The following is a 24,751-nucleotide window of genomic DNA, read 5'->3' as shown; positions in this document are numbered from 1 at the left end:
ATGGCAAAGAAAATGGTTAAACTGGACCTGGAAAGCTTCTCTTGTTCGATCTGTCTGGATGTGCTGAAGGAGCCGGTGACTATTCCCTGTGGACACAGCTACTGCATGAACTGTATTAAAGACTACTGGAATGGAAAGAATAAGAAGGGAATTCACAGCTGCCCTCAATGCATGAATACTTTCACACCAAGACCTATTCTGGAGAAAAGCACCATGTTAGCTGATTTAGTGGAGCAGCTGAAGAAGACTGGACTCCAAGCTGCTCCTGCTGATCTCTGCTATGCTGGAGCTGAAGATGTGGCCTGTGATTTCTGCTCTGGAAGAAAGCTGAAAGCCATCAAGTCCTGTTTATTCTGTCTGGCCTCTTACTGTAAGGAACACCTTCAGCCTCATTATGATGTGGCTCCATTCAAGAAACACAAGCTGGTGGAGCCCTCCAAGAAGCTCCAGGAGAACATCTGCTCTGTTCATGATGAGGTGATGAAGATGTTCTGCCGTACTGATCAGAAGTCTATCTGTTATCTCTGCTCTGTGGATGAACATAAAGGCCACGACACAGTGTCAGCTGCAGCAGAAAGGACTGAGAGGCAGAGAGAGCTGGAGGGGAGTCGACAACAGATCCAGCAGAGAATCCAGGACAGAGAGAAAGATGTGAAGCTGCTTCAGCAGGAGGTGGAGGCCATCAATCAGTCTGCTGATAAAACAGTGGAGCACAGTGAGAAGATCTTCACTGAGCTGATCCGTCTCATCCAGAAAAGAAGCTCTGATGTGAAGCAGCAGATCAGATCCCAGCAGGAAGCAGAAGTGAGTCGAGTCAAAGAGCTTCAGAAGAAGCTGGAGCAGGAGATCACTGAGCTGAAGAGGAAAGATGCAGAGCTGAAGCAGCTCTCACACACAGAGGATCACAGCCAGTTTCTGCACAACTACCCCTCAGTGTCAGCACTCAGTGAGTCTACACACTCACCCAGCATCCATATCCGTCCTCTGAGGCACTTTGAGGATGTGACAGCAGCTGTGTCAGAGCTCAGAGATAAACTACAGGACATCCTGAGAGAGGAATGGACAAACACCTCACTGACAGTCACTGTTGTGGATGTTTTACTGTCAGAACCAGAACCAGAACCAAAGAGCAGAGCTGACTTCTTAAAATATTCATGTGAAATCACACTGGATCCAAACACAGCAAACACATATCTGTTACTGTCAGAGGGGAACAGAAAAGTGACATTAATGACACAACCTCAGTCTTACTCTAGTCATCCAGACAGATTCAGAGATCGGTTTCAGGTCCTGAGCAGAGAGAGTCTGACTGGACGTTGTTACTGGGAGGTGGAGATGAGAGGGGGAGGAGCTGACGTAGCAGTCGCATACAAGAACATCAGCAGAGCAGGGGATGAAGGTGGATTTGGATTTAATGACAAATCTTGGGCATTAGATTGTTATCAAAACAGTTGTGAATTTTGGTTCAACAACATGAAAACCTCCATCTCAGGTCCTCAGTCCTCCAGAGTAGGAGTGTACCTGGATCACAGAGCAGGTGTTCTGTCCTTCTACAGCGTCTCTGAAACCATGACTCTCCTCCACAGAGTCCAGACCACATTCACTCAGCCGCTCTATGCTGGAGTTTATGTTTATGATACTGGAGACACAGCTGAGTTTTGTGAAGTGAATTAAAGGTATTTTGTTGCTGGGAGTTCATTGCTGTGATGTATCTGCACTGCTGTTCTGTTGTTTATTTGCTGCTTTTTCCTGTGTCTGTGCAGCCATGGAGGATATCACTGCTAATGATAAGTTTGATTCACAGAAATATTTCTCTATTCTCTAAATAGAGATAGATTCTCTAAAATATTAACTTCTCTGAGCTATAAATATCAGTTGGATCCTTGTGTTGATGTATTTTTTTGTTGTTGTTTCTCTTCCACATCATGGAGCAGAACATAGAAATCAACAGACCTTCCTTTATTACAGATTCTTTTCAATTCATCACTTTGCAAATGTAAAAATAATTCTGGACTTACAATTTGATTTGTTTCAGAGATCAAATGTTTTTGTTGTTTTCTAAATCAACCAAGAAATGATAAAGTTTGTTATGAGGTGTTCAGAAATTAATTTCTAGGATCAGGAGATCAGTTATCATGTTTATTGTGAGAGCAAATTAAAGTTTTTATAAGAAATACCATTTTATTGTTCTGACATTTGTTCTTTAAAAGTGAGGAACTATTTGTATATGACTCATTAGAAAAAACAGCAGGGACATTATGAACAAGAAAATTTCTGAAGAAATTTTGATGGGTGCCAATGGAGCTTCTGCCGCTGAGAGACAGACGCTGTCATGCTATAGTCATGTTGTATTGGGAGCAGACATGACACAGTGGCTGGCATAAACCTGTTATAACAGGTCAGCCATCTTGGCTGTGCCCTCAGAAGGAATATCAGCTGTGTGATCAGAGTGGGTAAGAGGAGAGTGCCAGAAGGGACGGCAGAAGCCACTGGTGTAAGTTTTATTCTGCTCCTATGTATGGTATTTTTTTATTGCCAGTTTTAAAAACAGCCTTCACATTGATTTGATAAGGAGATGAGGTTACCTGGCTATAATGGCCGTCAATGGCAGCCCGAGTGGTCGTTCTCTCCGCTCGGAGGTCATTTGAGAGAAAACCGTGAGGCCAAGCACAATGACAGGTACATTGGGTGAAAGAGGACAAAAATACCTACATTTTGAAGTATAATTTGTCTAGGTGCAGCAGACATTTTGGATGTGAGATAAGTTTATTTAAGTTATTTTGGTATTAATTTCGAGCTTGTCAAGATAGAGTGTGAGGCCCTAGGACAGCAGAGTGAGAGAAGTCCTGATTTTTCCTGAAACTTAAACTGCCATTATGTCAAAGTTATAAAATATATCAACAAACCATTTAGTTCAGTTAAAGCCGGGTCTTTCCTGTCCTGTTTAAACTTTGAATGATGTCACTATGATTAACTACGGCTGAGTTGTGAGGCCTCCAAATAGGGCTACCTTTGTCCCATTATATATGAATTCTAATGCATTTCCAATGGGGCAAAATTCACAGTATTTCCCAATTTTCGGGAATCTGTTTGAGTAATGAGAGAGAAAAGTCATAGCACTCCAGTCCCTATCGGTGGACATGTGGGGATATGCTTTTTATCCCGGTCGGATCAACTTTGAGGGAGTAGTTCCTTGCCGAAATTCGTGACGGAAACGGGAGAACAATAAGTATGCACATTGTAATATGTGTGCCTTGATGCCTTTGGCATTGGCACCCATGATAATTGTATTTATTTTCACTGAGGCTTGTGTAAACCACAGACTGTATATAGTTTAAACTGTGTTTTCATGACTGAGCTGATCTCATTCATCTGATGACACTCCTGTCACGATTGAGAATGAGATTAAAATCCCTAAAATTATTTTTAGTTTAGATAGAAATTGTTAGATTATTAGAAATAGTTGTTTTTAATGTTCCTCCTGAGGATGTAGCGTCATTGCTGTGGTGAAGGAGTTTGTCCAAGTTTGGGCTTGAGTTAATGTCTGAAAACATGGGGGATGGATGGTAACATTCCCGTCCCTGGCAAACATGGGTTGTATGAATGCTGCATGAGATGTAAATGAAAACAGAAGCAGTGATCCTTTTTATATATGTGATTAAAAATGGGACAACAGTAACTGAACCTGAATGCATCATTGTCCATGTCAGTAATAATGTATTTAGAGTACTGGGACTTTTCCGGGTGGGCCGGTGGGTCAGTGGGCCGGTAGAGTTTTAATGTAGTTGGGCTGGCCTTTGATGTGATAACCAATGTTAACAGTTCCTCTAGTGTCTGGCTAATCAACATTGGAGGGCCCAGGGTATAGGCCCTCCTCCTCTTCATCTGTCAATTCATCAATCAATCAGCAGTGCAAAAATGGAGAAGAAACGTAAAGGAGGAGCGCAAAAATTGAGAGAAAAGAAAAGGCACGCACTACAAGCAGATGTGGCCAAGTGTCAGAAAATGACGTGACAGGGAGGAGGATGCTAGTCAGCTGTAATGTGATGACGGGCGCTGAATGGCTGCCCACCGCTCCAGGTTGGCATCTGTCTCTGAGTGTGTGACCCTGTGCATGTGCATGTGTGTGTCAACAGGTGCCAACCTGGACGGGTTAAAAGCGGAGGACAAATTTCGTGTGTATGCATGTATGCATGACCAATAAATCGGATCTTAATCTTAATCTTAATCTTAATTATTTTGCTAGCTTGCTAACTTTTAGCACAACGCATTTCGGATAGATTGGCTGTAAAAACGTCATTATCGTGTGTGGACTAGGCCCAGGCGTGAAACATAGATATCAAACAACACGATGTAGGAGAATGTTCAATACATTTAAAGGCATGGTGGGTAATCCAGGAGAGCTAGCAAGATTTGAAAGTAGCACCTCCGCTAAGCGGGATGGATCAGTGCTCCATGGAAAGCCACGCCCCCACAAACTTGAACGCGCATCTCACGGTGGGACTCATGTCTCATTTGCCTGTACATATTTCATGAATATAACAAATCCCCCCAAAGCAAAAAATAATAATTACCTGCCAACAGGTTTCATGTCCTCGGCCAGAGGAGTTTGGATTGGTCAGCTTTTTGTCAGTCCTGCAGCTGTCTTCACACTATTAAGCAACTATTGCAGACTATTCTAAGTAACTATGAAAACTATTATATATTAATTCTAATCAAGGCCTCAGATGGAATTATGTGTCATTATCTCTTCAATAATGTTTACATGCATATTTTTTTGTCTCCCACAATCAACATATTTGTTCCACCTTCCATCATCCACCTTCCATCATCCGCCTCCAGTATTCGCCACCATGCTCTGCTGCCCCGGCCCCTGAGTGGGCCAGTCAGGTAGTAAATTCCCGGGCCACTTTTTTGCCCCAGTCCGCCCCTGATTGTATGTTACGGTGCTCACAGCTGCTTTCTTCACGCCTCACCTGGAAGTGTCTTTGAAGCTGTTTTGTATGTTGTCTCCACTGACTGTGAAGCAAAAGTAACACAACAGCCACATCTGCAGCTTGCTCTCAGTGTTTACAGCACAATCATTCAGCTGTTTTCATGCATCAACATAATACAGTAATAACAGTGTAGTCATGCTGGTTTCTATTAAGAGCTGCTTACAAGCAGAATGGGATTATTTCTACGTGTCAGCATACAGTGTATAACATGGATTCTAGTAAAAATCTGACTTTGAAAGACAGAATCAACATGTAAATGATAAAGTGTCTTCCTGTGGATGTTCTCAGATATGTACAGCATGAACACTGTGATCCTTTCCCACATGTCCCAGTATCTCTGATTGTGTTCCAAGTGAGGGTCAGACTGGAGAAAGTGTCATGAAGCTGCCACCCTTAAAGAATCAATAAAAGCTCTGAATACCAAAGCATCTCAGTGTCATTCCAGTGTCATCTCTCTAAGTAATGATGGAAGAAGCAGAAGCTTCAGCTGCTCCTCCTGAGCTCTACTTTCCATATTGTCCACACTGACTGTGAATCAGAAGCAGCACAACAGCCACATCTGCAGCTTGTTGCTGAAAAGCTGTTCTGACAACATTCACAGCCCAATAAGCAGCACAGTGACAGCAATGTAGTTGTGTTTGTGAGTCAGAGGAAATCTCATGTCCCCACCATGTGAGTGAAGGACAGACTGCAGCACTGATAAAAATGAATTCCCAGCATCAGTGTGTCAGTGGAACTGAAGGTGAACTGTCTGAGAGCTGAACACTGACAGCACTTTGTTCTCTTCTGGATCGATGATGACGGATAGAAATAAAGCCTTCATGAGATCTGCCACCTTCTTTTCTTGTGTCTTTGTTGCCTCCTCCTGTGCTGTTAGTCTGGAGGCCAGATTAATATCGGCGGCAGTCTTTTCTTTCAGTTGCTCTTTCCAGCTCTCTGCCTCTTTCAGAACTGACTGATATTCAGTTTCTGCTGCTGCTGCTTTCAGAGTTTCACACAATCCTGCAGTGACTCGGTTGCACTGCTTGAGCTCCTGCTCACACTTTTGACGGAGATGACGCTCACGCGTCAAACAGTTTTCCACCTTCTTTAGTTTTTCCTCAGTCATGGAGCAGCCGCTCTCTGCTGCCACTCTTCTGTCTTTTTCTCCTGTCAGAAAGAAATGTTTCTTCAGCAGCTTTGTCCTGAGAATATCCATCCCATGCTATAAATAGCTGATCTAGTCATTCTTCTGTGGGTAAGAGTTCTGTCATTTCTCTGATCCATAATCTCGGTCGGCAGCAGAGGCGCTAGATGGAATCCCCTCGGTTTGTGAAACTGGAAACTTCCACTTGACGCGAGGAACTACGGAGGCCTGGAGATGATCCTGCAGGAGCTGGACATCCTCTGAGTGAGGAGTCCCAGCTGCAGCAGAGACCTGGGATTGTTCTTTTTCCAACAGGTTGGTGGGCTCCTCATAACTTTCCTTACTGCCAAAAGTAATGGGACACGTGTAGAAACCCTCGGGCAAATCGTCGTCTGCCATGTCACACCACTGAAGTGGAGGAGATGATTTGAGGAGATGTCTGGCCTGTATAAACTTTGTGATTCAAATTCAATTCAAAAATACTTTATTTATCCCAGAGGGAAATTAAATGTTGATGTAGCTCAATTAAATCAAGGAGTTATTATAGATGCTGATGGCTGTGGGGAGGAAAGATTTCCTGTAGCGGTCAGTTTTGCATCCAAACTGAAGATGATGATGTCAAACAAGATCAGAGAGACATCGATTGTGATGTCACCACAGTAATGACATCACAGCTTTGTGAAGGCTTCTGTTCTGTCTCTTCTGGTCTGTGGTTCCAACCACAGATTCTGGATGGAACTGAAGTCCGGATTCCAGAATGCTGATTTGTGTTCTCTGTTAATCTCTGGACGACTTCAGCTGATTACTTCCTGTCACTGTCACGTTGGAAGGTCCACTTCTGCCAGTTTTTCAGCAGCCAGTATCATGTTTTCCACCAGCAGTGTTTTCCAAGACAGAATAATGTCAGTTTGTTTAAAATGTTGCCAAAATAAACTATTACAATTACAACAAATGTCATCTCAGGGCACTTCAGTAATAAAGTCCAATTCAGGCCAATTGGAGTTCAATTCATTGTAATTATAATCCAATTAATTCAATTCAGAATGAATCCAATTCATTCATACAGAGCAATTCAAAAACTATTTCCTAGCTAAGGAAACCAACAGATGGCACAGAACTGGCACTATTTCTAATTAGATATAACTTTTTAATAGTTCTAAGATCATATCTTTCTGGTTTTATTTGCATTTTACAAAGAGTCCCGAGTGATTATGAAAGTTGGGTTTTAATTTGAAGAAAAAGCCTCAAAATAAAGTGATTTTTAGGAGTAAAATATTTGGCAGTGACTAAGTGCCTTTAGCACAGACAGGAGGGTGGAGGCGAGAGGAGACAATGAGGCTGATACCAGACCAACCAGATGAGCCTCCAGCGTCCACCTGTCCTGATAGTCCCTCACAAGCAGCTGTCTGTTGTTAGCACGTTAAGCTTTGATTGGTCTGGGCTGCTCTGTGGCATTATTTTAAGTCCCACAGGCTGTTCAGACGGGTCCAGCATTGAGCAGCTTGAGCTCTGGCCTGCCTGCAACAGGATACTCTACTGTCACTTATGTGCCTGTTGACGTAGGATCTGGCGCTCTGCAACCTGGAGCTGCCCAACCTGGACCACAAGGTAAATCTTCTGCTTGGAGTGTAGATGGCCCAAAATATGTTTGGAGTGGAGCTTTTAACTTTACATCCTAGGAAACTGGGATGTTAAGACTCTGTGCTATCAGAACTTCTGCTGTGAAAAGGACTAATGATGAAATGTCTCCACACAGAAACCCAGTGGGCCATTGCTCCCTCAGTCTTTGAGGATGCGTCAGCCCAAGCCCTCAGCCTCACTGACATTCTCCCTGCAGCCCCTCTGTCACCACCTGGCCCTGTCCTCCAGTCAGGGGAGACCTCCAGTGTCACGAAGGAAGCCGAACTCGGGAATTACCAGCAGCAGACGGAGGAATTCGGCTACCCGGGTGACCGCCAAGGGTCTGGACCGGGATCCGCAACCGTACTGGTGCCACGCTTTGGTGTAGGTGGATCTCCTGACTTTGACTACAGGCTTTTGTACGGCTTGTACCCCTCTGGAACCTACAGCACCTTCAGCCAGCAGCATGAGAAGGGCAAAGACTACTTTCAGGATGTCCACTACTTGAAGGAGCATATTACTGACAGCCATGGTTCTGGGCAGCAGAAAAAGTTCATCCCAAGTGCCCGCTAGAGCTGAACATGATGTGCAGAGGGTATGTTGAAAGTGGTACCTGCAAATGATGTCTTAATCGCAATGCTCTAACTAATCTGGTTCTGTTTCAGATTGGAAAGCTGAATCCAACGGCATAAGATTCTTTTTAGTCTATGAATAAAGTCTTGTCAAATGATCTCGCTTCAGAATGATTAAGAGAAACGATGTCCTGTGAACACCATCTGGGTTCAAGGCAAATGGCAGGCATCACATGTCATATTTGACTCGGACGTTCTGCTTTTGGTTTCAAACATGGCTTCTCAAAGCTCTGCATCTTGAGAGGAATTGCTATGGAGTGTTATAGTTGCACACTTTGCTCAATTGACTATAGCAATCAGCTACAGCTGATCCATTTACAACCATTTCTCTACACCTGTACATGGCAGCCAGACACAACCCCTACTATGCAATGCATGCTTCAAATTGGTACAACTTTGTGCCACCACGTAACTCTGGGCACAGATTGCTGAGTGCACGGTAGCCAACCTGAAGGCTTACCAAAAAACATTGTGCTTGAAATACTTGGCTGGATACTCCTTAATGTCTTGTAAAGTGCCCTTGAGCGTTGAAAGGCGCTTTTTTTTTTTTTTTTTTTAAAATGTATTATTATAGTCCTTGCTGCAGCTGGCCCCGGTTCGAGTCCCGCATTGGACGGCCCTGTTCTGCGTGTCGTTCCCCCTCTCTCTGCCCCCTGAGCAATAACGCTGATCTCAGACACATTCAGTGGCATGAAATCCCTTCCGTAGAGTAGGTCCAATAAAGTTGTCAAGCTTTTCAAAAACTAAGCAAACGTGACCCATGTATTTGAAAGGTAACCAAGTTCTTTTCAAGATCAAGCTATCTGACTTTAAGATGTTATGTTCTCTTCTTCCCATGTCGCGTCTGTCTCTTCTCACTATTTTGACTGCCACAACTTCTTGTGTGTGCAGATTTCTACACTTGGCCACTTTCCCATAAACACCCTCACCCAAGAATTCGTCTGACATAACCACCGCTTTCAGTGGGCATAAACATGTTTTTTTTTTTTTTTTTTTTTTTTTCAACGTATTTTTTTTAAACAGGGCATTAAATGATAAATTGAACATTCCGGTCGCCATTTCTGTTCAATGTTGTATGTCTCCAAAAAAAATGGCTTCAGTATAATCAAATTTAAAGGGGCACTAGGTAGCATTTTCACCTAAAATTATAGCCTTCAGGAGTTTACCAAAGGTTAAACAAGTCAATAGTAAGCGAATGAAGCCTGTCTCGCTCCCAACAGGGGTCTGTATGCTGAGAATCCCATATGTAACTTCTGCAGGAGCGACCCGCTTCTGAAGTCTCGCGATGCGCGAGAAGAGTCGTTTGTGTTTACGGCACTTAGCTAGGTACTGTATGCTAGTTGTAGGCTATGTGTTTGCTTGCGTTGAAGAGCCAACACCAAGCGTTTCATATTCTGCCTTTCACAGACTGAATATGAAACGTTCGATGTTGGCACTTCCCATCTTTGTGAAATTTTTCCAAGCGTGATCTTGTTCATCTACCATAGTGATCGTTAGCGTTTTAGATCGTAAAGAGACAGGTTAGCCTGGCCCTTCTGATGATGGTGCTCTAATTCCTCCTGAGTTCGAGACGTAGCCTAGCTTCAGAAATACACGGACTGACCTGATTAGAAAAAGAATAGCGTTTTGATCCGAACAAGAATTGTTATCTACACATGAAAATGGATTCATTTGTTCGGATTATGATTGTAATCGGAATAGTCTAGAGCTAGTCTGCGTTTATTGCGGCGTGTATGTTGGTAGTGCCTGCGCGCATCTGTCTGAGATGTAACTTTTGTAAGTGTCTGCTAATACAAAGGAATCACTCCACAAATACACCATGTTGAGGGAAGAATCCCATTCAAGATCAGCAACAGTCCATCCATCCGTCATCTTCCGCTTGTCCGGGGATCGGGTCGCGGGGGCAGCAGCCTGAGCAGAGAAACCCAGACGTCTCCGTCCCCGGCCACTTCCTCCAGCAACAGTATTATAGCATATTATCTTGAGTTCTCTCTTTAGAAAATCTCTGATTATAGTATCTTACGTGGGCAGTCTACACTTGTGAATCAGATGACCTAACTGCACTGACTAAATAACACAACGGCAGCATTCGCCCCGATGTTTAGTTAGTGGATGTGTATAATACAAACAAGCAAAACAACCAAATTATCATAGGGAAAACGGACAATGTATAGAAGACATCGTTTATCTGCCAGGTTGCACGAATAGGTCAGAGGTCTCATACATTCATTGTGCTTTGGGGGGGAGGGAGGTGGGCATTTTTTACGACAGTGTAGAATTTCAGGTTGACCAGTAGAGATCGCTATACTGCCGCTAAATTATCTTGTATCCCTTTAAATCTTCTCCAAAAAAGTTCGAGAACAAACTGAAACAGGACACACAGAAATCAAAGTGACACCTCTGAGAAGGGCGTTCCTACCAATGACGTCACCCTCTTACGCACGTGTTCTGATCTCGATTGAAAAAAAAGTCGAATTCGAAGGTGGATTATAAGGCACAGAGCACGCAACTTTTCAATATCATCTCTGGTCTTAGAAAATCAAGCAGCCAAAAGCTTGAGCTATTGTTGCTGAAATTTGGGAATTTATGATGAGGAATTAGAGGGAAAAATACAAAAGGGAAAAAAAAAAACGGATCCGAGACCTTCCATAAACGCTGCCTGACAGGATCAAGAAGCTCATTTGTTACTAACAAAATGCCCCATTCCAACTTTGTGTCTATCTGTACTGTTATTCTCTTATCGGTTATCCTCGGTTATTGTAAAGATGTTTGCGCATGTTGCATGTAATTTATTAGATATTGGGATCAAGGGAGTAGGGTTTCAGCAGAACCACGGACAGCGCTGTTTGTTTGCGCTGTCCATAGTACTGAAAGCTGAAATTGAATAACCTCTCAGAAAGCCGCTCTGAAGCTGCTTTTAAAGACTTCCCACATATATGTTTGTTCTGTTAAGTACTGTGTTAAGGCACGTATTGTATGGCATATGTGGTGTAAAGTTGGCTAAGCATTTGGGTGAAGTTCTTTTGATGGGAAAACTCAGTAGTACTGAGTCTGCACTACTGTGTGGTTGTCGCTTGGGTTTGTCATTGTCACAATTCATGCAACACAACTCTTTATCAGCAGTGCATTTCTGATATCTGCTTTACAGTAGCTCTTTTGTCAGCTCAGTGAAATACTAAAAATATTGAACTAAAATACAATCATGACTAGTATTTGTAGTCGTAAAGATCCGGCTAACTTCATTGCAATGCCAATTCATCATCACGCTTCAATTATTGTTCAGAAGACTCTTAAGTCCACTCTTAAGTAAGACCTCTCACGTTTTATTTGTCATTACAACAATTATCACTCAAATCAGAGAACTGAGAAAATGAGTCTGTTTTCCTTAAGGCCCTGTCACACTGTTGCGTACGAGAGTTGCGTATGAAAATTAATCATACGCACGAAAAGTCCTTGAAAATAAAGAATGACTAGCGTATGAGTAGCATATGAACTGCGCATGCCCAGCGTACGTTTCAACGCGCCTATTGAGAATGAGGAGTCACGTGACTCCGGTCGGCCGGTCGGCCATGTTGGCAGAAGACGCTATTGGTTGCCAGGGGCAACGCCATTAACTCAGCAGCCTTTCCACATTGCTCCATTATTGCAGTAGACGACGCGCTATCAACATCTCTCGAGACATTCATCTCGATCATGCCTCCCAAGAAGCAATCGTCGTTTGCCCGGGCCCTGGGCCGAGGAAAAGGCAAAAAAACACAAGAATCATTCACACCCAAACCTGCTGAAATGCCTGATGCACCTGCGGCTGATGAGTTACATGCTTCTGAGCGATCAAGGTCCCCAACTCCTCCTCCTGACCGCTCCCGTGAATCGTCGGTTGCCTGCCGCCTCCATCTCCGCCCGTCTTGCGGAGATGGAGGCGGCAGACGGGCGGAGGCTATAAATACGCTAGCTGTACGGTACACCTTCATGCCAACATATGGCAATTTATGTCCAGCGTTCTCGACCTATCAGTAACGTACCTATATCGTACCTCTAGCGTATTCAGCGTATGCCTAGCGTATGCTTAGCGTATGCTTAGCGTATGCTTAGCGTATTAACCATACGCACAAAAGTTTTGAGCATGTTCAAAAATTTATTTCTGCCTTAACGTATGCCAACGTATGCCAACGTATGCCAACGTATGCCAACGTATGCCAGCGTATGCCAGCGTGCTTGAAACATATACAACCTATGCCTAACGTTCCCCTGGCGTATGTCAGCGTATACCAGCGTATGAGTGATAATTTTCATACGCTAGTGCCATACGCAACAGTGTGACAGGGCCATTAATGTTACTTTTTGAATTTAGCTTTGAGCATCTTTATGGTCTTCACTGTTATAAAGTCTTCTATTGTTATAAAGACAAAGCCAAGTATGTCCTCGTAAACTTTGTTTTTCTCTTCATAAAACAACGATCAGCAGGATGGTTTTATTTGGATAGCCGTGTCGTATTAGTATTTCTGTCTGAAGGTGACTGAAAGTGGCTTTTCTTGTACAAAAGCCATTCAATCTGTGATCATTCTGACCGTACCATGTTAGGATACAGGTGGCTTATCATCTCACCTATTTGGTCATGAACTTTTATTCTTTTTCTTTTCTTCTGTCTTGCTATTTTCCACCTAAAAGAGGTCTTCATTGTCCTTGTCTCCTTCCCCTGTCCCCAGGTGCCGCTTCCCTCACTTTTTACATGTTCTGAAATCAGCATGCTTGCATCCACGTACCTGATCATCCCCAGTTGTATTCAAACTTCCAGCTTTCTATCAGTCCTTTGTGCAGTTTCCTCCTGGCTACCCAGTTTTGTATTGAAATGGAATGCAATAGAATGAAATAGAATAGAATGAAATTATATTTTATCAACACAAGAGTGAAATTCTAATGTTGTTGTTTCATTGCATGGAATTATTGCTGTTGGCAGGAAACACCGCCCCTATCGTTCCATGTTGCAGCAAAGCTGAAGAAGCCTCTGACAGAACACACGTGACTCTTTAATTACTATGAAGAGAGCGTGTAGCGTTGTTCTTTATGTTGAGCAGCTTTTGCAACATTCTCCTGTGCACAACCAGCTCCAGGGCAGTACCCAGCACAAAGTCAGTCTTCTTTATTAGTTAGTTCAGTTTCTTTGAGCCACTGGCTCGGACATTCAAGAGAAACTAATTGTTTCCATGCCATGTATGGGACGACCAGTTCACAGTACTCAGCCTCTTGTCCATCACCAACACATTCCCATGACTGCAACTTTTTTTGGATTAATGAGCCCTTGACATGATTTCAACGATACATCTAGTATCGTACCTCATCCAGGCATAAATATCTGTCCTCATCGAAATTGAGACTACATTTACCCCTAAGCAGTTTACTCATTATTTCTTCTTCATGTAAACCATGTTTCAATCATAAAATCTTTTTCATCCACTTTTCAGTCACCAAAATTAGATAAGCAGACAGTGGTAACCAAGCAGCCTGTGGAAGTGAATGAGAGGACGGCAACTCATGCATCTTGGTCATGCTTCTGTAACTAAGATGCCGAAGCAAACTGGAAAAGTGTTTCTTTGTCCACGTTTCTGTTTAGAATGTAACTACTGTTCACTTTGTTGTCACTGCAGTCTGTGGCCGCCAGCATGAACTAGAAATTGACCGCTACTAGGTCTTTTTTGGATGGTTATAAACAAAAAGCAGAGAGGATGTAACTTTATTCTTTCAGTTAGTGTTGTGTGTATCTTGGGCGCATAAAAGAAGTTAAACTCATGTCTTTATTAGCAAAGGTGGAATTGATTGATATGCTCACAATTCTGTAAGTGGGTGACATTCCTTCTTCATCTATTATATTTGGAATTGATATTCTTCAAAGTATATACATATATGTACTGTTTCTGTATGTTTTCAATTTAGTTCCACAGCTCGTCGGAGGTGTCCATAAATGTGATGTGCTGAATTTGAATGAACTGGAATTTTACAGCAGTACCTTTACTTCTACGCAGGTAAAATATCAGCAAAGAAAGATACTGCAAGCAGATGGTGGTTCCAGGTTTGACTTCATGGTGACACCTCCTGACAGGAACTGCAGCTTTCAAATAATCAAAGCCTAAGAGATTATTTTACAGTATAATAGGGACACACAAAAGAACGTAGATATGTCAATTTTGTTTGTTCATTTCACCAGGAAGCCCAACTAAGATGTAGTTTGTGCCACAGACTGCAGTACTAAGCGCGTCAACAGTAGGTGGCGGCAGAGTACCGCACAATCTGCTGATAAAGAGAAAGAAACTAAACTACAGTACTTTCTTGTCAGTGGTTGGATCAGGTCCTGCATTTGGCAGGGATACAGGTACTTGGCCTCTGCCAAGTGTTCACTAGTCTTATACTTGGTCCTTTTACTGACCCATCCAAAAAAAAAGATTAAGTTTATTGCTTACTTGCTATCTAAAATGAGTTAAACTTATTTTTACAACTGTAAGTTAAACATTAATAAAAAAATAACCAATGTTTTAAATAACTGATGAATATATAGAAGTCTTTTACATGAGTTGTACACTTAAACGCCTAAAAGTCATACTTAACATTGGGTTTTATTTTGCATCACTTATCCAAATGTAGCTTTCAGCCTGCATCACAGCCATTTTGTTGAACTATCAGGGTAGGGATTTCTGACACTTCATTTTTGCTTCAGATTTAGTTCAAACAGATTGATTTGAAAGCTTTGACAAAGTGCATCACTTAATCTAGTAAAGTAAAGTAGTGGGCATAAAGGCTTAAATGACAAAACACTTGATATTCAACTGAGATGTACAATGTGTGTATGTAGAGTCTGCAGTATGAACTATACCCCACATAAACCTCACAAGTTCAGAGGCCCACTGACACATGTCTCACATTCACAGCTCACACATTGCGTCAATCAAACAAAGCCGACGTTTCATCTTCTGCAGAGCGAAGCAATGCTGGTCGGTCAGTGAATATCCAGAATCACTGTCTAATAATATGAAAAGATGGTAATAATGTTAACAATCAAAATTGTAAGTTGTGTCCCGTAATGGCTTCTGTGTAGCACCAGAGGGCATCACAGACTCAATTGTCAAAGCTGTGTCTTCTTGCTGAGGGAGAATTAAGTCTTATCTCTTATTTGTGTGTGTGTGTGTGTGTGTGTGTGTGTGTGTGTGTGTGTGTGTGTGTGTGTGTGTGTGTGTGTGTGTGTGTGTGTGTGTGATTTTTAGACTTTGTATCATCAGCAAAACCTTAAATGAATACCACATATTGTTAAAATCTATCAGAATGACTGATTTACTGAGTCACTAATTTCAGTCCTTGGTATTACACTGAAATATCTCCTCAAAGGATATCTGGAGAAACACACCAGTCTGACCCATAATGGGGGGCACACATTAGCACACTCTTCCATCCTGTGGCACTGTGGCAGGTAGACATATCCACCACACACTTGCACTGTGCACCGGCAGACCAGCCCGTCTGGCACCAACAATGCCATGCCACGTTCAAAGTCCCTTTAATCCCCGTTCTTCTCCATTCTGATGCTCGGGTTGAACTTCAGCAGGTTGTCTTGTCACCTCTACATGCCTAAATGCACTGAGTTGCGACTGTGGAGGCCATTGGAGTACAGGGAACTCATTGTTATGTTCAGGAAACCCTGAGCATCCCTGGTGCTTGAGTTCAGGTGAGTGTGCCTGGACCAGGCAGCCTGGTGATTTTAAACATTTTCAAAGTGTTTCATAGTACCAGGGGCGCGGAGCTCCGGCGGGTGCGGACTGGAGTGTAAGCCGGGGAGGGGTGCTTAAGTGTGGGTACACAGGGCCGGCTGGAGGGCCTGGAGCCTCTCGGGCTGGATGTGTGTGCGCACAGGGCACGAGAGCCTGGATGTTGGGAGAGGAGAGCAGCTGTGAATGCAGGTGCTTATTGGAGTTCCTGTTGCCTTCCTGTCACCTGGAACCAGTCTGCCCATTCTCCTCTGACCGCTCACATCAACAAGGCGTTTTCACTGGATATTTTCTGTTTTTAGGACCATTCTCTGTCAACTCCAGAGATGGCTGTGGGTGAAAATCCCAACAGATCAGAAATGAACACGTTCAATTTGACATATTTATAGAACGTGCGCACGTCAATCATGTGTGAAAAGCTCATTTTTCGTAAAAATGGTAAATTTCAGTTCATTTGTTTTGAGTTTGAGACCCCCCAGTGGTCCCAGCATTGAGCCCTCAGACAGTCCTCCACTAATAGGTCTAATTAACTTTTAACATTCACTGTGTCACAAGCTTCATGTAAACCTAGAAAAAGGGCTGCAAAGTGTTGCTTGTTGTCCAAGGATTCTATTATTTCATTCTTAGGCCAGAAATATACCTGCTTTTGATCATGGATACACGTGTTTATCCTGGCTGCCTCTTTGTTTGGAGCATCCTTTGCGCACATCCTCAACAATTAGCGCTACGCGCTTACGCTCATTTTTATGTAAAAAGGGTAAAAAAAAGGGTTTCAATTTCAGTTATTTTGTTTAATTGAGAGCCTCCACAGGGGTCTCACAATGGAACAAACTAACCCGGTAGCTGCATCGACCCAAAAAAAAAAAAAAAAAATTTAATCCGTCAGCGGAACTATAGCGGAAATATCATTTTTCCGTTCCGCCACTAAATCGACTGCGACTGAAATGGAGACTCGTCAGGCCAGGCAGTGTTTTTCCAATCTTCTACTGCCCGGTTCCAGTGAGCCTCAGTGTCCTGCTGTCAGCTGACAGGAGCAGCACCCGGTGTGGTCTCCTGCTGCTGCAGCGCAGCTTCTTCTGCCTTCCTTGGTTGGAACGAGCGCTTATTGGAGTTCCTGTTGCCTTCCTGTCACCTGGAACCAGTCTGCCCATTCTCCTCTGACCTCTCACATCAACAAGGCATTTTCACTGGATATTTTCCACGTGGAGTACCCCCCAAAAGATTTGTCTCAATGTTTGAATCTTTATCTAATTAGGCTCTAACCTCCTTAGTAGACACATGTGCATATGTCTATGATAATCGCTGATAGACGCTCACTTTTCTTGTACTCCCACAGCTCGTGCACAAATCTAAACTATCGAAATGGTGCTTGTTTAGCTACTACTGACCATCATTAAGAGAAATAGCATACAAATCAAATAGTGAGACACTTGCAGTCGGTCTGTTTTTTATAGTTGCGTTTCAAATATGTGCATTGAGAAACCACCTTGAACAGTGCAATTGACAAGAAACAACATTACAAAAAAAGACAATGGTGAACAAACATCAAAACAGCTGCAGCTTTCTATATTTCTATAGCAGTAAAGTATACATATCTCAAAATATTTAAATAGTCTAATATAAATACCATAATATAATGACTCAGTATTATGTGTGATGGAATAACACATATATGATATACATATACATACAATATAATATAATTTAAATATAGGTATATATATATATATATATATATATATATATATATATATATATATATATATATATATATATATATACAATCATGCTCATAAGATTTTCACATCCAAGCAACAGTGCAATTGACAATAAAAAGTCATTTCACAAACAAAAACTTCTGATACAGAAGACAAATGTAAACAAACATCCAAACACCTGCTGCTATTATAAATACCATGATATTTCAATAGTTTAATTCTAATACACATATAGTAATATAAAATATAATATAATAATTTAATATAATTTAAATATGTATGTATATTGTGACGACCCCTCCGCTCCACTAGATGTCCCGGTTCTCTTTAGTGCTTCTTCCCTTCTGCAGAGAGTAAGGAGTGCTTGTCAGACTGATTGAGCACACCTGGGGCTTGTGCTTCAAAAGCTCCTGTCTTGCCAGTTTCGATCCCTCCTGACTTGCCTTTGACTTGCAGGGCGGCGGCTATTTTTGTTGCTTTGTGATAGCTTACACATTCACACACTCAGGCATGCATACACAACTGACAACTGACTTCCACGTTTCTTAGTGATGGCAAAACGAGGCTTTTTGAAGCATTGAATCATTTTAAACCATTGTGTCATAAAGTGGTTCACTACTCAAAGCTTCATTCAATTCCCTTGGGTGACATCTACTGGCGTAGCGATTGTTGCACCATATGAAGCCCTGCGAATGTGATGCATATAATAACACGATAATAACACGTATGTATGTGTGATGTACATATGGGTTTGTAGTACCTCATTAAAGATTGATTAATTTACCCATGAAATAATAATTTGCCCTCTCCGGGTCAGGAATGAGATCCTTCCCCAAGTGGAGGAGTTCAAGTATCTCGGGGTCTTGTTCACGAGTGAGGGACGAATGCAGCGGGAGGTTGACAGGCGGATCGGTGCGCCATCAGCTGAGCCAGAAGGAAAAGCTCTCGATTTACCGGTCAATCTATGTTCCTATCCTCACCTATGGTCATGAGCTGTGGGTAGAGACCGAAAGAACGAGATCGCCAATACAAGCGGCCGAAATTAATTTCCTCCGCAGGGTGTCTGGCTCTCCCTTAAGGCTGAGTTATACCTCTTTTAACTGCCCTTGCGCTTGCGTCTTGCGCTTGTGTTAATGGCTCGAGACGTTTATGCTTCATTTTGCTTTGCCGGCGGTTGCGTGTGCTGCGTGGCGATTCACCGCCAGGACAGGTGGATAGGGTGAGAAGCTCGGTCATCCGGGAGGGGCTCGGAGTAGAACCGCTGCTCCTCTGCATCCAGAGGAGTCAGATGAGGTGGCTCGGGCATCTGGTTAGGATGCCTCCTGGACGCCTGGTGAGACACGTCCCACTGGGAGGAGACCCCGGGGAAGACCCCGGACACGTTGGATCTCTGGCAGGGGAACGCCTTGGGGTCCCCCCAGAAGAGCTGGAGGAAGTGGCCGGGGACAGGGACGTCTGGGTTTCTCTGCTTAAGCTGCTGCCCCCGCGACCCGACCCCCGGGCCAGCGGAAGATGATGGATGGATGGATGGAATAATAATTTAAAAACAATGTGAAAATCTTTGGTTTGTCATTCATATTTTCTTTGGGAGTGTGCTTGGTGTAATAAAGAGGGTGCTTGTGTTATTTCAGGTGTTTTTATTCAAGAAAACAAGTTTTTGCACAGTAGAAGGGCTCAAACGGTTTCTTTTTCTTTTTTAGTCAATTTCTCCAGCTTTGGAAAATACTCTGTCACAGGGAACAGAGGAGGCTGGTGTGCTGAAGGAACTGTTTGGGTCGAAATATTCCCACACTTAAGAACGCTTCCTCGATGGTTGCTCCATGAGAGAATAATCCAAAACTCCGAATATCAAAAAACGTGAGCTGTTCGTAACGTATAATACGTGTAGAACGGGGACATGAACCGGGGCTTCAGCCATCTTGAATACATTGAATCACAGCAAATGTTCAAAGCTCCGCTGTCAACTCGAAGCAGTCAGCTGACTCGGTTTGAATGAAGCAGTGAAGTGGTTCAAACGTCATCAGTGACGTCACATGAAGCAAGCTCCGGCACACTGCTTCACTATAACTACCCTGTCGAGTTTGAAGCGTGCTTCGGTGTTGGAGGTAACATCACTACACCCAGGACGAGGCTCAGCCATTGCACACCGGTTGTGCTGACCCTTGCGAATTCCCCAAATGTGGGAATCTCGACTGCATAATTTCTGGTAGTGGGGGACTGCGTTCGCGCTCTCCCCTGATTTGACTGTATAACGTGAATATCCCTGGGCAACTCTACCTTGGTTTTTGTCCTGGCGTTGCTGCTTTAAGGACACCTTTCCATCTTTAAAACCCATGTTTTGCAAGGTTTGCTGAATGCTGCGGCAGGTCTGCACAGCTGATATGCAGCTGCGCAGTTGTCAGGTGAGGTCATACAGTGCAGTCACCCCAGGCAGGTGGGCGTTGCCTTAGTGATGGCAACAATGAGATGAGAATACGGCAGCATTTCTGCACTGGAGATATGAAGCCGTGAGGGTTTGCCTCAACTAAGAATTTTCCCAGTGTGGGTGGGTGTGGCTCTAGAGACGGGGAGAGTGGAAAAACTAAATCAATTTGTGCTCCAAGTTCCTTGGTTGTTGAAACAAGAACTGATCAGAAAGATGAAGAAAAGCCAGACTGTTTTAATCTGCAAGCTTTTCAGATTCAGGTTAGCTGCTGTCATGGCACTGCAGACAGTTGAATTTGCTGCACCGTCCGGCCGAGTGAGGCATCTGGAAAAGAGGTGTCAGCCTCTGACAGTTCCAACTCATACTTACCTGGCAGGGGAGATACCATGATCAAGAAGGTGGTTCACCCAGGACGAGGCTCAGCCATTGCACACCGGCTGTACTGACCCTTGCGAATTCTCCAAATGTGGGAATCTCGACTGCATAATTTCTGGTAGTGGGGGACTGCGTTCGCGCTCTCCCCTGATTTGACTGTATAACGTAAATATCCCTGGGCAACTCAACCTTGGTTTTTGTCCTGCCGTTGCTGCTTTAACGACACCTTTCCATCTTTAAAACCCATGTTTTGCAAGGTTTGCTGAATGCTGCGGCAGGTCTGCACAGCTGATATGCAGCTGCGCAGTTGTCAGGTGAGGTCATACAGTGCAGTCCCCCCAGGCAGGTGGGCGTTGCCTTAGTGATGGCAACAACGAGATGAGAATACGGCAGCATTTCTGCACTGGAGATATTAAGCCGTGAGGGTTTGCCTCAACTAAGAATTTTCCCAGTGTGGGTGGGTGTGGCTCTAGAGACGGGGAGAGTGGAAAAACTAAATCAATTTGTGCTCCAAGTTCCTTGGTTGTTGAAACAAGAACTGATCAGAAAGATGAAGAAAAGCCGGAGTGTTTTAATCTGCAAGCTTTTCAGATTCAGGTTAGCTGCTGGCATGGCACTGCAGACAGTTGAATTTGCTGCACCGTCCGGCCGAGTGAGGCACCTGGAAAAGAGGTGTCAGCCTCTGACAGTTCCAACTCATACTTACCTGGCAGGGGAGATACCATGATCAAGAAGGTGGTTCACCCAGGACGAGGCTCAGCCATTGCACACCGGCTGTGCTGACCCTTGCGAATTCCCCAAATGTGGGAATCTCGACTGCATAATTTCTGGTAGTGGGGGACTGCGTTCGAGCTCTCCCCTGATTTGACTGTATAACGTAAATATCCCTGGGCAACTCTACCTTGGTTTTTGTCCTGCCGTTGCTGCTTTAACGACACCTTTCCATCTTTAAAACCCATGTTTTGCAAGGTTTGCTGAATGCTGCGGCAGGTCTGCACAGCTGATATGCAGCTGCGCAGGTGTCAGGTGAGGTCATACAGTGCAGTCACCCCAGGCAGGTGGGCGTTGCCTTAGTGATGGCAACAACGAGATGAGAATACGGCAGCATTTCTGCACTGGAGATATTAAGCCGTGAGGGTTTGCCTCAACTAAGAATTTTCCCAGTGTGGGTGGGTGTGGCTCTAGAGATGGGGAGAGTGGAAAAATAAATCAATTTGTGCTCCAAGTTCCTTGGTTGTTGAAACAAGAACTGATCAGAAAGATGAAGAAAAGCCGGACTGTTTTAATCTGCAAGCTTTTCAGATTCAGGTTAGCTGCTGGCATGGCACTGCAGACAGTTGAATTTGCTGCACCGTCCGGCCGAGTGAGGCATCTGGAAAAGAGGTGTCAGCCTCTGACAGTTCCAACTCATACTTACCTGGCAGGGGAGATACCATGATCAAGAAGGTGGTTCACCCAGGATGAGACTCAGCCATTGCACACCGGCTGTGCTGACTCTTGCGAGCGGCCCTCAGCGCGTACAAAGTGCAAAATCGGATGTAGACTGTAAGACATATAAGGCATATTAATGGCTAAAAGATTTGTCAATCAAATCCATGGAGAGGGAGGGATGGGAAATCATGGGCATGCTGTACTATTGGTCAATTAGCTGTCAAAAGCTGCCAGGCTATGAGGTGAAGTTTTGTTTCAGGGTGAATCTAGGGAAATGTACAAAATACGACTTAAATGATTGTTTTATACAAGTGTTTTGTCTAATTGGGAGTGTTGGACATTGAATCATGTTTTAATGCTTGCATTGCTGTCTATTGATCACTTCATTTGAGTGATTTATTTATTTTCACCCACCAGCTGGTACTTGGTATTGTATGAAAAAAAGAAAAAGGTGGTTAAAAAAAGACACGAGACTAATTGGTGTGGCTATTTTTAGAAACATGTGGATGTGAACGTAAACAAAACCTCTAAAGCTCTTATTTTTGTCTTCCCATTGGTCGACCCGCTGGTTTGAGGCCTACATGGTGATAGAGACATTGATTATGGGGGAAATGACACACTGTTACCTCTGCAACATTGTCTATTAAGTCAATAAACTTTTTTATTTCTTCACAGTTGTATGCTGTTCATGTGTTTATTATTACAGATGATGGTATATCATGAATGATTATAATTACTGGTAGGTTACATTATAATGAATAGATTGAAGGAGAACATTGAAAGTGTTGACTTGGAATAAGAAATGACACAACACACTGCTACTGCGATTCAAGGCACTTTAAGGGCTGAAGTGCATTTATTCAAGTGCATTCTCATTTAGTAAACAAAGTTAAGACATGTATAGTGCACATTTTTCATGACAAGACATTTGAAATTAAGTGTGTGAGGGGGAGAGAGAGCGAGAAGGGGGGGGGGGGGGGGGGGGGGGTGAGGTGGAGGTGGAGGGAGAGTGTGTGTGTGTGAGACAGAGACAGACTGACTGACCAGGAGCAGTGGGCAGACAGGAGAGAGAGCCATGTGCAACAGCAGATATGGGAACAAACAAGTTGCATGCTCATTTGGTAAACAAAGTGAAGACATGTATAGTGCACATTTGTCATGAAAAGATATTTGAAATTAAGTGTGTGTGTGTGAGAGAGAGAGAGACAGACAGACTGACTGACCAGGAGCAGTCGGCAGACAGAAGAGCCATGTGGAGTATGTGCCACAGCAGATATGGGAACAAACAAGAAATCAAGTGTAAGTGAACAATAAAAATGAGAACTGTATACATGTGCATGTAGGAGTGCAATCAGGAAACTATATACACAAACAACAACATAAAGTGACATCAAAGATAAGAGAAAAAAAAAGTTCAGACAAGTCAAGATCAGTCACTGGGCCTCAGTATCAGTCATTTACCAGCCGTTGATGTCACAGATGGGCCTCACCTTGTTGCCGTAGCCACAGCGGTACAGGAAAGCCTTCGGGTTGTCCTTGGCAGGGCAGCCGGGCTCGGTGCAGCGGACGCTGTAGCGCCACACACCAACTGGCCTCCAGAAGAAGACGCGGTGTCGGAAGAAACTGTCTGCCACGGGGACCGTGCTGCCATCCACCACACCGGGCATCTCGGGAGGGTGGAACCACATCTTTTCACTCTCCAGGACCTTCCTCCACCTCTTCCTGCCGTACATGTCAGAGAAGGGCCGTGGCTTCAGAAAGAGCCCCCTCTCCTCATCCTCCTTCAGCCACTTAATGTCTTGCTCGGGCAGCCCGCTGTCCTCAGCCTCCCAGGATTTGTGCCATCCTTCAAACAGGATGGCGTCTTCACCACCAACTGCCTCCTGTGACTGGCTCTCTGTAAATACAAAAAAACCCAAAACACATTGATTATAGTATATCCACACTGTGGAATGAGGCTTTTCATTACAGCAGCCCACTGGATGTGACATGCACGATCTGTGTGCTATTAGCCAGTAAACTAATACAACTTGTGTTAAATGAATATGTACCTTGTGTTTCGTAGGTGGACAGAGCCTCCACAAGCAGAGCGTCGTCTTCCCAGCTGGGGTCTGCTGAGCTGGCAGTGGTGGCTGATGGACGGGGCGCAAAGAAGGAGGGTACCGGTGAAGAGGTGGGCACAGCTGCACGGGATGCTGGGGTGGCAGGCGATGGTGTTGGGGCAGCCGACTTGGAGGAGGCCTTCTTCTTCGGTTTCGCGGTGGTGGTGGGGGATGCTGCTGCTGCTGCTGGTGCTGAAGGGGGCTTTGTGGTGGAGGTAGGTGTGGCTGATGGACGATTCTTGCTGGTGATAGAGGGAGGTGCAGGAGGAGGAGGTGATTGAGGGGCCTTGCTGATGGTGGCAGTGGGTGCTGCTGCTGCTGCTGCTGCTGCTGCTGCTGCTGCTGCTGCAGATGCTGCTGGGGCCTTGCTGGTGATGGAGGGAGATGCAGGAGGAGGAGGTGATGGAGGGCCTTGCTGGTGGTGGGTGGTGCTGCTGCTGCTGCTGCTGCTGCTGCAGATGCTGCTGGGGGCTTGCTGGAGGAAGCAGATGCGGTGGAAGGAGTGGCTACACCCTGCTGAGGTATTAGGAGGAATATTACATTTCAGTTGTGCTCAATACATTTGTTATGTTAT

General features: G+C 44.1%; 1 protein-coding gene, 2 non-coding genes and 2 pseudogenes across 3 annotated transcripts; all 5 read left to right on the top strand.

Annotated features, from left to right (window-relative positions):
* LOC142397853 (tripartite motif-containing protein 16-like) lies at positions 1-1,674 on the top strand. The gene has a single exon (XM_075481601.1). It carries the CDS (start codon positions 1-3, stop codon positions 1,672-1,674), a length of 1,674 nt encoding a protein of 557 aa, XP_075337716.1.
* An 18,233-nt stretch (positions 1,675-19,907) lies between these two features.
* LOC142366537 (U1 spliceosomal RNA) lies at positions 19,908-20,082 on the top strand (annotated as a pseudogene).
* Positions 20,083-20,630: 548 nt separating this feature from the next.
* On the top strand, positions 20,631-20,794 carry LOC142365881 (U1 spliceosomal RNA). Its single transcript, XR_012766671.1, has one exon. It is a non-coding gene; the product is annotated as a U1 spliceosomal RNA (small nuclear RNA).
* A 548-nt stretch (positions 20,795-21,342) lies between these two features.
* LOC142365853 (U1 spliceosomal RNA) lies at positions 21,343-21,506 on the top strand. Its single transcript, XR_012766666.1, has one exon. It is a non-coding gene; the product is annotated as a U1 spliceosomal RNA (small nuclear RNA).
* Positions 21,507-22,053: 547 nt separating this feature from the next.
* Positions 22,054-22,196, top strand: LOC142366596 (U1 spliceosomal RNA; annotated as a pseudogene).
* The last annotated feature ends 2,555 nt before the right edge of the window (positions 22,197-24,751 follow it).

This window comes from Odontesthes bonariensis, chromosome 2 (assembly GCF_027942865.1).
Source record: "Odontesthes bonariensis isolate fOdoBon6 chromosome 2, fOdoBon6.hap1, whole genome shotgun sequence".
Lineage (NCBI taxonomy): Eukaryota > Metazoa > Chordata > Actinopteri > Atheriniformes > Atherinopsidae > Odontesthes > Odontesthes bonariensis.
The sequence above is the reverse complement of the archived record's forward strand: the minus strand, read 5'-3'. Positions and strand labels throughout refer to the sequence as shown.

What these genes read in the sequence shown, in the direction of transcription:
- LOC142397853 (XM_075481601.1), top strand. Translation starts at nt 1, where the DNA reads ATGGCAAAGAAAATGGTTAAACTGGACCTGGAAAGCTTCTCTTGTTCG.